The sequence below is a fragment of the Corvus cornix genome, chromosome 28, assembly GCF_000738735.6.
Source record: "Corvus cornix cornix isolate S_Up_H32 chromosome 28, ASM73873v5, whole genome shotgun sequence".
NCBI classification, from domain to species: Eukaryota; Metazoa; Chordata; class Aves; order Passeriformes; family Corvidae; genus Corvus; species Corvus cornix.
This window is the reverse complement of record NC_046356.1, coordinates 2744820-2759655: the sequence shown is the minus strand read 5'-3', so window position 1 is coordinate 2759655 and position 14836 is coordinate 2744820. Positions and strand designations below refer to the sequence as shown.

At 58.9% G+C, this 14836-nt stretch overlaps 2 protein-coding genes across 3 annotated transcripts; both read right to left on the bottom strand.

Moving 5' to 3' along the window:
* Nucleotides 1-303: 303 nt before the first annotated feature.
* On the bottom strand, nt 304-1284 carry LOC120411404 (translation initiation factor IF-2-like). Its single transcript, XM_039565971.1, has 2 exons — nt 1276-1284; nt 304-1164 (listed from the first exon to the last, which is right to left on the bottom strand). The coding sequence occupies exons 1-2, from the start codon at nt 1282-1284 to the stop codon at nt 304-306; spliced, it is 870 nt and encodes a 289-aa protein (XP_039421905.1).
* Nucleotides 1285-5878: 4594 nt separating this feature from the next.
* Nucleotides 5879-14695, bottom strand: TLE5 (TLE family member 5, transcriptional modulator). Of its 2 annotated transcripts, none has more exons than XM_039566039.1 (7): nt 14578-14695; nt 14142-14239; nt 12644-12707; nt 10389-10433; nt 9082-9144; nt 7732-7806; nt 5879-7099 (listed from the first exon to the last, which is right to left on the bottom strand). In XM_039566039.1, the coding sequence occupies exons 1-7, from the start codon at nt 14602-14604 to the stop codon at nt 6881-6883; spliced, it is 591 nt and encodes a 196-aa protein (XP_039421973.1). In that variant the 5' UTR covers nt 14605-14695; the 3' UTR covers nt 5879-6880. The 2 variants fall into 2 exon arrangements, with proteins under 2 accessions (XP_039421973.1, XP_039421972.1); XM_039566038.1 differs by having other exon boundaries at nt 5879-7102; nt 14578-14693.
* Between the last annotated feature and the right edge of the window lie 141 nt (nt 14696-14836).

The window sequence follows — 14836 nt, the reverse complement described above, 5'->3', positions numbered from 1 at the left end:
GCCGGAGACCAAGGGGAACCCCGGGGAAGGCGCCGGCCCTGGAGCCGCTGCTCCTGGCCCGAACGGAGCCGCTCGGGAGGCGTCCGCCCGCACGGCTGCTCCGGCCCGGGGCTCACCGGGCGCTTCCCCCGCCCCGGGCCCAGCCACGCGCGCGTCCCCCAGCGCGGTCCCACTCGCGCGCGCGGCCCCGAGCACCCCGGGGCATCCCGGTCCCTGGGGAGCGACGCCGGGCGCTGCCACCGCCTCCGACGCTGCGGGCGGACGCGGCACCGGCCGCCGGCGGGGCAGCACGCGGGGCGGACATCACAAACGGGTGCAGCCGGACAGCGCCCGCCGGGCTAGGGACCCCAGGGGCAACGGGCTCCGGTGCGCAGCACAGCCGGGCCTGGGCGCGGGGCGGGCCGGAGTCCCTCGGGACCAGCCCTTGGTGTGCCCGGGGCAGCCCCACCGGGAGGGGCGGAGCGCGGCGAGGCTTTCCCGTCCCGTGCCCTCCGCCCGCTCCACCTTAACCGGCCCCACAGCCCGCAGCGGCGGCGCTCGCACCGGCCATTGGCTGCCGCTGCGGGAGCGCCAGCCAATCGCCCTGCGCGGTTCCCACATGGGCTCGTGACGCCAGGGAGCGGGACGACCAATGAGAAGTGAACGGGTCGCTGGAGCCTCCGGGGAGGCGCCGCGGGGCACGCTGGGAGTTGTAGTCAGCACTTGGCTACGCCCTCGCGGCGGCGGCGCCCGGGGCCGGTCCGTCCCGTCCCTGCCGCCGCCGCGGGCCCGGGGAGCCGCCCGGCCCGGTTCTGCCGCGGGGCCCGACCCAGCGCTGCAGGCGGGCGGGGCTCCCGCCGCGGGCGGCCCGGGCAGGCAGACTGCGCGGCCCACGAGGCCTTGCGGCTGCTGCCGGCTGCCACTCAAAGTAACGTGGGGCGGCGGAGCGGCGGCGGCTGAGGCGGGAGGGCCGCGGGCCCGGCGGACCCGGAGCTGCCGCAGCCGCCGGGCTCGGGCTCCGTGGGGCTGCTCCGGCCGGGGAGCGCTCGGCTCTGCCACAGAGGGTCCCGGTGGTCCCGGAGGGGAACCCACGGAGGGTCTCTGCCCGGCCCCCTGCGACCCCTCCAGCTGCGACTGCTGTGAAGTCACCGCACTCGGGGGTGGTAAAAGCGAGCGAGGAGCAACCTTTAAATATTGCAGGACCCAGCTGTACCTGGGCACTGCACAGGCAGGCACAAGGTTAAATATTTAATGCCTCACATTTCATCCTAATCTTTTATTCATTGTGTTACTTACGTGCTGCATGCTGGCAGCGGCCAGGGCAGGGACAAGGTGCTGGGCACTGGAGGCTCTTCCTCCTCTTGCCCCCGCGCCATCCATCCCCTGGTGTCCCTGCCTCTCCTCCCCAGCCAGGACTGGGGGCTGTCGCCCGGCAGTGGCCAAGCTGGCCCCAGACCCTCTCAGTCCCAAGCAAGGAGCCAAGCCAGCCCCAGCGCTTGCCCCTTTACCTTTGCCTGGCTGCACGTGTTCGCTGGGCAGATCCACTGATGCAGGCAGTGATGGATACCAGCTTCAAACCCTCCAAAAGCCTCCCTTCTACGCAGGCATATTGATGTTCTCTGTGTGTACATCACATATCTACACATATATCTGCATATTTTAATCCAAATGTAAAGTTTAAAGGGTTGTTTTTTGTATGTGTGTGTGTTGCCTTACTGGGAGAGTTGAGGGGTTTTTTTTTAAGGAAAGTTTATTTTCAAAGGCTGGAAACATTTCAGATCATGTTTCAAGGAAAGGTTAGACTGAGGAGATGTTTTGCAGCATTTTTCAAAACTCCTTTCCGAAAATTGCCAGTTTTCCTTAAGCAGTCTCTCTGCTCCAGTGTCTCGGGAGAGTGACACAGGTAAACCTGGCACAGGCATCTCCGGAGTGGTGGGTGTCACACGTGTCTTGATCACCCTCCATTAGTGATTAGCATGAGCCCTGGAGCAGCACAACCTGTAACCCAGAGATTAAATTGTGTTTGGATGGGAGAAAACAACGGCAGTTAACCCTTGGCACCCACAGCAGCGAGAGGAGATGGTCCCTCTGCTGCCCTGGGCATGGGACAGTGCAGGGCAGTAGCCACGGCCCAGACCTGGTTGTCCCCACTGCAGGATGCTCAGCCACCCCCTGCAGCAGCCACACGCTCGTGCCTGGTAGCGGCCCAAAGGATGAGGGTGTTTGAAATCCATGCCAGGATCAAGAGGAAAATGCTCTGAACAGCTCTTTGTTTATGAGCTGCAGAGAAATCAAACCAACCCAGGCTTTGGGACACACAGGAGCTCCATTTGAAACTGGATCCGAGCAAAAGAGGTTGCTGCTGCTGGAATTACCCCCGTGATTTTACCTTTCAGCTCCCTCCCCGAATGCCAGCGGGGGACATGGGAACACAGAGCATCCTCCAGCCCTGGGCAGGAAGGGCAGCCCCAGCTCTGTCCCACTCCATGCCACGGATCCAGTTGTTCCTCTCCCCACACACAGCCTCCTGTGTCCAGCACATCTCCGGAGTGGATGGCCAAGGGCAGAGCCCACCACGCTTCACAAAGACACCGAGCGTGGCTGTGGCTCACCAAACCATCCTATTTCCAGCTGCTCACTTGCCTACTTGAATGAGGAGGCATGACCTCAGCAGAGAGGAGTTCCTGGCACCCTTCAACAATGTGAATTTCCCAGGGCAGCTGGCACAAACAGGGACCTTATCCTGGCTGGAGTCTGTCCTAGAATGAACATGAGATGGGAAGGGGAACTGAGGAAAGGACCTGGCAGCAAACCAGCGAGATCTAAGCCAAAGCTGTACTGGAAATCAAGGTTCCCCAGTGCCCTGAGCTACACTTCTGGGACCAAACTGCAAGTCCCCATCCCCAAACCCCCGGTGCTGGTGTCCACTCTCCAAAGCCACATGTCCCCAGAGCCCTCGGGGACAGGCGTCCCCTCCAGGTGTCCCTGATGCCAGGGACACCTCACCACCGTGGGACTGTAAAAGAGGAGTGGGAGCCCTCAGAGCAACCCAGCAGCTGACAGACTCTGGTCTCTGGCTCTGCCTTCGATCCGTGTGTTGGCTCCTGTTTGCACTCACCAGCTCTGAGTGGTTTTTAATTATTGATGCCTCTTTTAGCTTTTATCTGGTGCTCGCTGCAGCCAGGAAGAGCTCAGCGTTCCTGCATTAGCGGTGAATTGGGAAGGAAGCCCTGCTCCGCCACCATTCCTGGCGTGCAGGCTGGGCCATTGTTTCAGGCAGAGCTGTGCTGCAAAGTGAGGAGGGTGGGAGCCAGAGGGGGACGTGGCAGAGGCGACTCCGACTCCCACGGGCAATGAGAGCCTGGGGGTTCTGTCCTACGGGAAGGATCCGAAGGGGATGGACCCAAACAGGTAAAAAACTGCCACCTGCTCACTGCATGGAGGAGGAAGGAGGCTGATTTATGACCCTCCAGTGACAGGCAGGTGGAAGGGAGGAGATGGGTGACAGCAGAGTTTTGTCAAACCCCTGGGAGCTGTGAGCAGGAATCCATGTCAAGCCTGGGTTAGTGCTGTGCTGCTTGGTGGTCAGGGCATGGGGCACTGCCAGATGGGGTCCTGCCCCTGCCCCCTGCCCTCTGTGTCCACCACAGCCTCTGTGGGCAGCAGGACAGTGGCTGTCACTGGATCGCTCTCTACCCACCCTTCATGAGTCAGGGCTCTGCTGAGTTTTCCCAAGGATCTCAGACCATCAACCTGTATCCCTGTCCCACCCCAGCACCACGACCTCTGGAACACGAGGAGAAAGGGTTTCTCTGCCAGGAACCAGTCTCAAATCATCCCTGAGCAGCTTTGGGGGCCCCTTGTCAGCTGTGTCCCTGCAAGTGCTGAGCTGTTCTGCAGGGCAGGAGAGGGGCTCCTGGCTGCAGGGAGGTTACAAGGCCTGTTTGGAAGGAGAGAAGCTGTTTTCTCAAGTCTGCAGCTACTGGGAAAGTCACAAGGGAGGTATTTTTAAGCCTTTTCTTTGCTGTTGGTGTGGGTTAGATTTTCAGATCTTGTTATGCAGTTCAGATTTGAGCCCAAATCTGGGAAGGTGCCCTATGAAATGACTCCCTTTGGGGATCCAGGGGTGGTGGCAAACAGAGCCAGGCTGGAAGCATGGGGAACAACAACAACAACACTGCTCCTCAGTAGGATGGGATATCAGGGTGCCCTCCACCAGGCAGAGAAACGCTTTGGTAATGGAACATCATGGGAAGCAGGAGTGGAGCACAAGGTTCAGCTCAGCACCTGCTGGAAGGTGCAGGGGATTTGGAGAGCTCAGAAGTTCTCTCTTTATACTTTAACAGAGGGTTAGTGTCCCACAGGGAGCAAGAAGATACCCACAGCCCAGTGCAGAGCAGCTCCCCAGCCCCAGTGGCCTCGTGGTTTGTCCAACCCTCTTGCCCACTGAACCGAGGCCGCTGATTAGCTCCAACAAGAGGGACCTCTGTTCCTGAAAGCAGCCCTGAACAGTTTCTCCTAAATCCTCCTCCCTTGCATATCCATCAGGAGTAACATCCCCTGACGGTGGTGCTCCCTGCCCCGCGGCTGAACTGGAGGTGAAAGCGCTGGGAATGCTCCCCGCGGGTTCTGCGGCACTGACAGGGCAGGGATGGCTTTAGCAGCTGCCCCTTGCAGAGCCCCGGCCCGCAGCCGTGCTGGCCTTTCACACCAGGGACCTGCTGGGTGTCAGCAGAGACCCCAGAGCAGCTGCAGGACAGCGGGGGCACATCGGCAGCGTTCCAGCAGCGGCAGCCCCCGCGCAGTGCCGGGCGTTGGCTGGGTCTGCCCGGTGCTGCAGCCCCCCGAGGGCACTGGGGCCAGGCCAGCCCCTGCCACAGGGCTTCTGCACTCCGGATCTGCCCCTGTCCCTTGCAAGCCTGCACTGGGCACCCTGCCCAACCCATGCCCAGCCCGGATTAGGCTGACTGGGCAGATAACGGGAGCATTGTCAAGCGCTGGTGCTGCCCGCAGGCTCTCTAACCCACCAGCCCCTCCATACCTCAGTGCTGGGTGCATCAGGACACCCCCCCTCGCCCCCCCCAGCACGGCTTCCTTCCCAGAGGAAGGAAATTTTCCCACTCCAACTGGCCTAAGAGATACCGAGGGGACGATGTTATCAGGGTGGAGCAGGCTCTGAAGCCAGAGGACAGCTCTAATTATCGAGAGCCAATTCCATTACAGCAATCTCAGCCCCAGGGCAACGCAGGCCGGATTTTCCAGAGGGGCCTGAGAGCCACAGAAGCAGCTTATCCTCTGTGCCCACAGGAAAAATGAATTATGCACACACAGAGCAGACCTGTGGCAGCTCAAAGGGACCTCCACATGTGTTACCAAGCCACGCTGCTCCGACACAGAGCTGATAGACCTCGGGGCTGCTTCGCTCCTTGCTTTTCTTCTGGAGAGGCCCCCGCTCCCTTTTCACCACCCACCACTTTCACCTTGAGCTCCAGTTTGTTCTGGCTTTGCCTGGGCATCCTCTTGGCCCTGGCTCCGGCAGATTTCAGCTGTGGCACAGCTGCCACCTCTGCAGGGGTGTCCCAGAGCCACAAAGGCCACAGAGACGGCCCCGTTCCACCAGCCCCTACAAGAGTGGGAGAGAAGCCAGAGCCAGAGGTGTCAGTGTTAACCTCACTCGTCCTGGCTCCCAGAGAAACCTCCAGAGAGGGAGATCCAACAAGGGAATAATCTGGGATACACTACCACCTGAAGGTAGGAGGGCTACTCCTCCAGACACCTCCCACAGCACAGGTGAGCCAGGAAACCTCCCTCTTCTCCCCGATTCCCCCATCTGAAGGGGCAGGAGACAAAGGGAAGTACTATAAAGGCATCCCAAATGCAGCAAGAAAGCAGCAGCAAGTCCTGGTTTTAACCAACCTTCTTATTTCTTTATTTGAAAGGCACAGCTTGTACGTCCTTGATACAGCATTTTCAGTTCCTCTTATTATAGGTCAAGTGATTAAACACAAAAAGCAAAACAAGATCTTTCTAAAGAACTATATACAAACACCAGATTATTATTTATTATTTTTTTTTCCATTTTTGTTTTTTAAGAAGACACGCTAGCGCACGGAGATAAGAACAGAGAAAGCTGCTGTATCCTCTACACAGGGCAGGGGCACAGGGAGGGGGAGGCCGGGGAAGGCTCTCGGTCTGCCTGCCCCCTCTGCCCAGCCACCTGGGCCCCCGGAGCCGGGTGCTGTGCTGAGAGGGAGCAGGTGGCACAGGCTCCCCCTCCAGCCCAGGGTGAACCCCCTGGCAGCCAGAGCTGGTTGAGAACAGGTACATGCAGAACAGCAAGGCGCCGGCCTGGTATCAGTGCAGGAGGGGCATGGGGGACACGGGGCCAGGGCGATGCGACGAGACCAAGAGCGCCTGGGGAAGGGAGGAGATTGTTCTGGGCCAGGGATCCCAGCAGGGAGTTGTGCAGAACCGTTAGGATCAAGGGGCAATCTTTAAATACCGAGGGGGGAGCAGCAGGTGGAGGGAGGGGCCACATGGCACCGAGGAGCTGGGACAGCCAAGGGGCAAAGTGGCCCCAGAGCGGCCCAAGCCAGGCTCCGGCTCAGCTCTGTGACGGAGCGGGAGGAGGGACAGGGAAGGCAGGCTGGGCACAGGGAGAGCACGATTGGCCACACGGGTAATGCTATGGCGCTTGCATTGCTGTGCAGCAGCCGGGGACGGCGCTGGGGACACCCCCCAGGCCCTGCCACCCGCCTCTGGGGACAGGCCTGGCGAGCTGCCACCGAGCACAGGTCTCCACGGCCCTGCTGCACAGCAACTAGAGAGAGATACTGCATTTTGCACTAACCCGCCCCCTCCCTCCCCCAGACAGCCCCCTTCCCCCGGCCCCCCGGTCGCTCTAATCCGATTTCTCCCCATCATCATCTTGGTGGGCATCCCCGTCATGGCCGTTCTTGTCCTCCTTGGAGAGGTGAGCCTGCGAGCCCAGGGCCGACAGCGACAGGAGCCCGGTGCCGGCGCTGACGGCGGGGGGGGACGGGGGCTGGAGCCCCACGGGGAGCGGAGTCAGAGGCAGAGCGAGGGCTTGGAGCTGCGACAGCTGGTGAGCTTGAAGCTGCTGCTGTAGGGAACGATGGACAGACACACAAACACAACGGGGGTATTGTCATTTTGGGTGCACTTGGACCCCAAACCAAGAGCCTGGACTGGCCAGACTGTGCCAGCAATCAACCTTAAACCAGGGACCTCAGGGTGCTGGAGAGCATTGCAGCCTCAGGGTTGGGTAGGAAAAGATTTCTCGAGTCCTGCTGCTGTGACAGCCTCAAGGGAAGCCTCAGCAGTGTCCCCAGCAGGACACACAGCCCATACCCCACAGGACATCTGGCTTCAGGCTCTGGCATGTCCCAAGGCTGCAATTAAAGCCCTCACTCACAACCTTAACCAAGAGCAGATGGTGTTTTCATGCCAAGTACTTACTGTGGTTCCTGCTCAAAACCAAAGCTCCTCTCCCTGCACCCTGCTGAGGCAGAGCAGGGATCCCTGCTCCCCTGCAAACAGCACAGCAAGCTGTGGAACCAGCCCTGTGCCAGCATGGCCAGCCCAGCCTTGCAGCCTTGTCCCTGCAGCTGCAGCACCATAGCAGGGGTCCCCTGATGTCCCCAGGTCAAGAATCCACAGCCCAGCTCTGTGTCCAGGCCAGAGGCCTGGATCCCCACCCCTCCCAACCCAAACTAAACATGCATCACGTACACGGATGATGGAGTTCAGTTCTGGCGCCGTGACCTGCTTGGCCCGTTCAATGGCTCCCAAGACTTGCTGCTGATGCTGGCGTGGAGAAAACAGAGGAATTTGGGGTCACTGCTAGTGCCACAGGGAAGCAGAACAGGGACCCAGTCCACACAGGCTGGTTACCCCACAGCTGGAGACACCTGCACACACTTCACCCGTGACAAGGGCCTCACACGCAGCAAGGAGCGGGGAAGGAAACACATTTGTCTCATCCATTTCCTCACCACAGCATTAAGCAGCTCCCCTCTTACTCCCACCCTCCTCCTGCTCTGCACACATCCAGAGAGATCCTTGGCCAGAGGTGGGCAATGTCTCTCATCCTGCCACCCTTCAACTACACAGACTGTCTAACAAACAAAACAAGCCCTGAAATCAGAAGCTTTTGGGAAGCTCCACAGTCCTCGGGACACACGCTGGATGCCAACTGCAGCAGCAGCTGGGTGCTCCAAACAGAGGCAGAAAAAACGGCTGTATCACATACTTTAAAAGAAAATAAAGGACAACACTGTACTTGCTCCTTGCAGAGCACAAGGTCTCTGAACACCAGGCCTCTCCACTGCACTCCAGCAAGGGGATTTTTCTTTTCATTTTGGCAGCAGGACAGGGTAAGGATTGCATTAAGATGCAAAAGATTTAGCTGGGGCTTAGTTATTAGGCAGCTCTGATCTGATCAGAGACTTTGTCCATCCTAAGAACAGGTGGGTGGGAGAAACAGAACCTGTGCCCTAAACCCAGTGCTGACCCCAAGCAAGAAGCCTCCAACCCCCAAAGAGCCAGGAGAACTGCTCAGAGCTCAGCCTCCATGGGGAGACAGAAGATACGGCTCTAGAGGTGCTTAATCTTCCCCCCGCCTCAGACAGCAACTCCCAAGCACCCCCTCCACCAATTAATTTCTCTGGGGAGTGGGAGGAGCCCATCAGCTGCATTAATTAATGAGGCAGAGGAACCAGATCTCAAAGAGGAGCCATATGGAGGTATTTTTTTAAGGGTCCTTCTCCCCTGATTAGCACCCAAAGCTCCCACTGCCCCTGCAGACATGGCTGATGGCTCACGAGCCACAGGCAGGAGAAAGCAGGACCAGCTTTGTCTCCAGCTGCCACCAAAGGGATGGAGGGCACACTACCCACCACACAGCGCTCGGGGAGCCAACACTGCCTTGAAGGGCTGGTCCCCATGCAGGAGGTGAGAGCAAGCAAGGAGGTTTCCCAGCCCAGGGTGGGGAGCTGCCTGTGCTGGAGGGCTGTAACATCTCGCTGGCTGCAGAGGGACAGTGGCCTCCATGCCAACAAACCCCCAGGCTGGGGGACTCACCTCTTGTGAAAGGTAGGGCAGAACCTGTGCACAAATCCCGTTTAGCCTCTTGACGATTTCAGCCTAAAAAGGTGGGGGGGGACAGAGAGGAAAGGTCAGGCAGCTCGGGACTGAGCACCCACAGCACCAGCTGCCCCACATTCCCCCTCCCTTGGGAATGGCCCTAGAAAACCCACTCTCCTTGGAAAGATGCTGGCAGCATGCTGGTGCCGTGGGGATCACCTCGCCCCCCGAGGCTCCTCCCTGCACAGTTAAATGAAAGGATGCTGCTGACTGCCAAGAGCAGATTTTCAATATTCCCCTTCCTCTCCTCTGACGTTCATTTAACAAATTGGGAGCAACTAGAGAGGAAAGTTACTGCAGAGCCAGGTGGGGATGTGCTGAATTACATTTGCCATGTGGACACAGACACACACACAGCTGCTTGGCCCTCTCAGGCTCCCCCTCCCCAGCTGAGCTGCTGGACTGGGGCTACTGGGGGAGACCAGAGGGGCTGGGCAGCTTCCTCACTACCCTCAAACCAGCAGTGGCAAATTCTGGGGTGTTAAATGCTTTTCTCCTGGCAAATAGTGAAGCTACCAGTCCTTTGTAAGTTACTTTCCAAAGGAGTCGAAATACAGAGCCAAAGGGTACAGGCACACACTAAAACCAGCTGAGGGGACCCTACTAGCACCACAGGGAAGCAGATGAGGCTGGGAGACATTCGTGGGACAGCAGTGAGGATTCGTGGCTCAGATTCTTCGACAAGATTCAGGTTTTCCCAGGGAAGCCAGTCTCATGGGCTTAGCAACAAGGGCAATGGGATCAGAAGCACCAAGTGCCTTTGTGGGGAACAGAACTGTGCTAAGAGGCTTAAAACTGAGCCACGACACACAGCTGACTTTGTGACTGGAGCTGGAGCCAGATAGAGACAGGCTCAGAGGAAGCTCATGTTGTTAACACCACAGGTAATTAGTCACTGGGGATAATTAACAACTTAACCACCAGTAAGGGTAATGAGCAAACTTATCCAGGCTGCCACAGAGTCTCCAAGCCGCACCTCCAGACCCTGCCTGCACTGCCCTGTCTGGTGCTCATATATCTGTTCAGGCCCTGGGGAGAACCACAGCATGCCCAGAGCCCAGGATGGGAGCTCCCAGGTCAGCACTGTGATCCTGAGAAGTGGGGGGGCCTGCATTTTAAAGGCAGCTCTGACATTTTACAGGCTGACAGCATTTCTAGTTCCTGAAATGCAACTGAAGTGACAGAGGGCAACACAGAGCAGACAACGCACCTTCCCCAGCACTTGGAGGTGCTCTCCCCCCTACCTGTTTGTGCATTTCAATATTCAGCCCGTAGGACATCTCATAGTACTGTAGAGCAGGAGAGAAGAGAAGAGAACAAAACAAATTGTAAGTCAAGTCTCTGCCAGGTCAGTGCTGGGAGCCACCACTGCATTCCTGGCAGAGTTTTCTACAAAGGCTGGGCAAGGAAGGAGAGCAGAGGCCAGCCCTAGAAACGGAGACAGCAGGAGGCAAGCACAGAGACCCCCTCCAGGTGCTCCCTGCCCACCCTGCTCCAGACCTGGAGATTTGCCCCACACAGCTCCCCTCATAGACACCTTCCCACAGTTTGCACCAAGGTGAGAGTGAGTCAAACCTGGAAAAAGGCTCAGGGCTCCAGACTTCCCTAAGCACAGCCAGGAGAGAGGCAGCCTGGCTCTGTGAGCTTTGCCTGGCCAGTATCCTAAAGCCGACATGAGTGCTTCAGCAGAAAATGGGAGAGACCACAACTGGACTTCATCTAGCAAGTAACACATCCAGCTGCGCACAGCTCCAGCTGTTTAGGAAGGAGTTATGTGGAAACCTCCCCCCTCCACACACAAGAACAATCCACCCAGAAAACCCCTGCACAGCAGCAACAGGGAGCTACAGACAATCTATTGGCAGAAGCAGCTAATTCCTGACCCCTGGAAGAAGCTGTTATAAGGCTGAGGTTTTGAGAGTTTAGAAACCTCCTCCTGCAGCCTGCAATCCTGATTCTTCCAAAGGGAAAAGAACAATCCACATCTGTGCTCATTTAACTGAAGATCACTGGCATCCTGGTACCGACGCCACAAGGCTACGAAGCGCCCGGCTTGGTATCAGAATGATCTCAGCCTGCTGCGGGCTCTCGAGGCTTCTTTGCATTCTGAAGACCGAGCAGGAAGCAGGAGCCCGTCCCCCAAGCTGCCAATTGTGACTTATTCAAAAATCAGAGCAGCTGTAGCAGCTTTGCACATTCACAGGAACCCTCCTCTTGGCTCCCCGTGACGGGGAGCGGCAGCAGCTCCGGCTCAGCCACGCAGAGAAGGCAGGAGCTGCTGCGCCTGCAGAGCCTCCAGCGCTGCGCCACGAGTAACAGCCCTTCCCCTCTGCTGCTGACAGCAACCTGAATCAATTCTGGTGACTGCCAGCATTAAGGAGGGGAAAAAAAAAAAATGTATCTTGGCCACTGCTGGAGATGAGGGTTTCTGTGCAGACTGAGAGGCACAGGAAGCAATTGTTTACCAGTGAGAACTTGAGGGCTTCCCCATTAACACACCAGGAAAGCTGTGACCTCTTCTCCTTGTCCCTCGCCCCAAACACACCTTGCTTCCCACAGCCTCAGAGTCTGAGCACAAGGGCAGTAGAGAAAGATGGAGGGGCCAGCTCCCTTATTTCTGGTTTTAAAGTCTTAACTCTGCTCTGAAGAGCTGCTCTATTAATTTCTGCATCTTATCTCTTCCTTCCAGGGCAGGTGCAGCAGCTGGCAAGCAGGAACAGCAGCTGGCAAGCAGGAGCCAGCTCATCTTCATGGACAGTATTGCAGCCTCCTGTTAACTCCATGATAGGAAAGGAAGAGACCACAGCCCTGCCTGGCCATCCCTCCCCTCTGCTACAAGGGCTCTTCCTCACCCTGCTCACCAGAACATGGCTGTTTCCTGGCAGATTTCTACTTGGAAAGCCACAGCTAAGCCTGCTGCCCACATGTGGCACCATTTCTCATGCCTTTACCAGGCACTGCCCTGGGACTTGCACACCCTGTGCTGGGACACACATGCCAGCACTCAGCACCACGGCTTAGCAAGGCTGCAGGGTCACCAGAAGGTGCACAGGGTTTAGCCCTTGCACAGAAGCTGGGTTCTGCTTCTAACTCCTGCTTGGGCTTGTGGGTTTCCCAGTTTCCTGACTTCTCAGAGCACTGCTTTGTCTCTCACTGGCCATGACCCTCCCAGAGTCCCCGAACACCTGCACACCAGCACCTTCTCAGGTGTGTAGGAGCTGTCACTTCCCCTGGGCATGGGGAGCCAGGCCAAGGACCCATCAAGCAATCACCCACCGGGCCCCATTTTCTACATCAAAAATCTCCCTGCCACCCCGCATTTCAACAACCCACTGCATGCAGCCAACACAAAACAGCCCCGTTTTCAGAAAAAGCCAGTTCCAGCCGTGCTGAGAGCCCTGGAGCTCTGCGGGGCATGGGCTCCTTGCCAGGCAGAGCCCAGGCACAGGCACCTGCTGGTGTTGCCACCCACACACTCTGCTCTCGGGCTGGTCCTTACCATGACGTAGTGACGCTGCATCTCCGATTTCTCGCTGGCTAGTTTGTCACATTCCAACTTCAAGCTGAAAAGCCAGAAAACAGTAAGAAAACCACAAACAGGAGGTGAGAGAGTTGATCGCCACAGAGCAGCTGCTTCCTGCACGGCCTCGTCCCAGCCAGGCTGGATTCTTGGACATCACTATCTGGACTTCAAGGGATGGCCAGAGCCCGGCCAGGCTCTGCTGGCACAGTAGTGACCACACAGAGCCTGCTCTCACTATCTCAGCTGGAGCCCCACCAGCACACATTCAGAAGGACACAAGGCTATCCACCAGCTGAACACTGACCTCCCTCAGGCAAATCCATTCCACAGGAAGCAGAATGCTGGGTAGAAGCAGAGTTGGCTGCCCAGGGAGGGGTTTGCCTTTCCTCAACAGATCGCTGGCAGCTGGGGACAGATTCTGGCACAGAACCTGTCTGCAGCACTCGAGAGATGTTCCAATACAACATCAAAACCAAAGCCAGACCCATTTCTGGATGGGGGCAGGGGGGAGGCCCAAATGCAGCACATCCCCCCAGAAGCAAGAATTTTTCCTCTCTCCTAGATTCTTCACACCCTTCAGAGAAAGTGCCGCAGCTCCCAGTGTTTTATGAGACTCCAACTCACCAGCCGAGCAACTGCAGCCAGCATGTGCTGTGGTTTTATGTTTCAAACAAGAAACAGCTTCACCTACACAAAACCTGCTCCTTCTTGAGCAGATTAAGTCCAAGGGGGTGGAGCGGCGTGGGGGGAAAGCTTCCCTTTCAGCAGGAACGTTCCTTCGGCTGCCCTACTCCCCCGATGGCACTGCCAAGGCACAGAGACGCCAGGAAAGGCCACTTCCCAGCAGTTTTTTCTGCCAGAATGACACCACCACAAACTTGTGACCTGCCCGCAGGCAGAGCCCGGGCTAGGGGACATTACAGCCACATGGCACCAATGCACACACCACAACCAGCGCCAGGCTGTGGCAGAGGGCATCACTTATTCAATTTAACCCAAAGGGCTTCATGTTTATGTCAGACACGCACACATGCAAAGCAACAGATTGTCTCAAGCCAGCTTTTGGGTCAGCAACACTATTTCCACACACACACAGGAAAGCAGAAGCTTTTGGATTTAAGTGCTCCCTGCAGCATTTGCAGTCCAGGAATGGCAGCCAGCGAGAAGAACTGAGGAAAACTCCCAGCAAGAGACAGGAGGCCTGGCAAGTGTCTGTGCAGTCCTGGCTGAGCAGCACTTGGAGGAAAGACCTTGGCTGGAGAAAGGAATGGGCGTTCTCCTCGCGGGGCTCCCATGTGGACACGACCAACGCCGTGCCCGAGGTCCTCCTCCAGCCAAAGGTGTCCCAAGCTACGCGACGGGGTCCCCTTCCCCATGTTCTCATCCGGTCCCGGGAGCGAAGCGACGAGCAGCAGAATCGGAGCGATTCCCGTGCATCGGCCGGGACAGCCCCGGGCCCGGGGGGAGCACGTACCTGTGGTACTGGGCCTGCAGCAGCTGGAACTCGTCCTTGATGCGGTCGCAGGAGTCGGAGGTCGTGAACTTCAACTGCTGAGGCAGGTGAGAGGAGCCCTTGAACAACAGGAGACAGCGCTGGAACCGGAGCCGGCGGCCGCCGGGCCCCCCCGCCCCGAGCCCGCCCTGGGGGCCGAGCCCCCGCCGGGGGCACCCCCGGGGCCCAGCGCCCGCGCCCGGGACGCGCCCAAGGTCACCCGTGGGGCCCCTTCCCCGGGTGCCGCCAGCGGCCCCGCCGCCCCTCAGCACCGGCCGCGGCCGCCGGCGGCGGGAGGCGCTCGATCCCCTCGACCCCGCGGGGGCCGAGGGAGGCCGGGCAGCCCCCGCGCCGTCCCGCGGCCCCGCCGGCGCCCGGCCCCGCCCCGCGGCCGCTCCGGCCCCGGGCCGCGCCGTACCGAGTGCCGGCTTTGTGGAAACATCATGTCAGGTTGCGGCTCGGTCCCCGCACGGAGCGGCCCGGTGCCGCCTCCCGCTCCTGCTCCCGCCCCCGCCGCGGCTCCCCGCGCCGCCTTTGTCCGCGCCGGGTCCGGCCGCCCCGGCCCCGCGGCCGCCCCGCCCCGGCCGCGCCGCTCGCCCCGCGCCGCTCCCGCCGCCGGCGCCTATTGTCTAATGGCGGCTGCGGCTCCGGCTCCGTCCTGCGGCTGCTCGGCACCA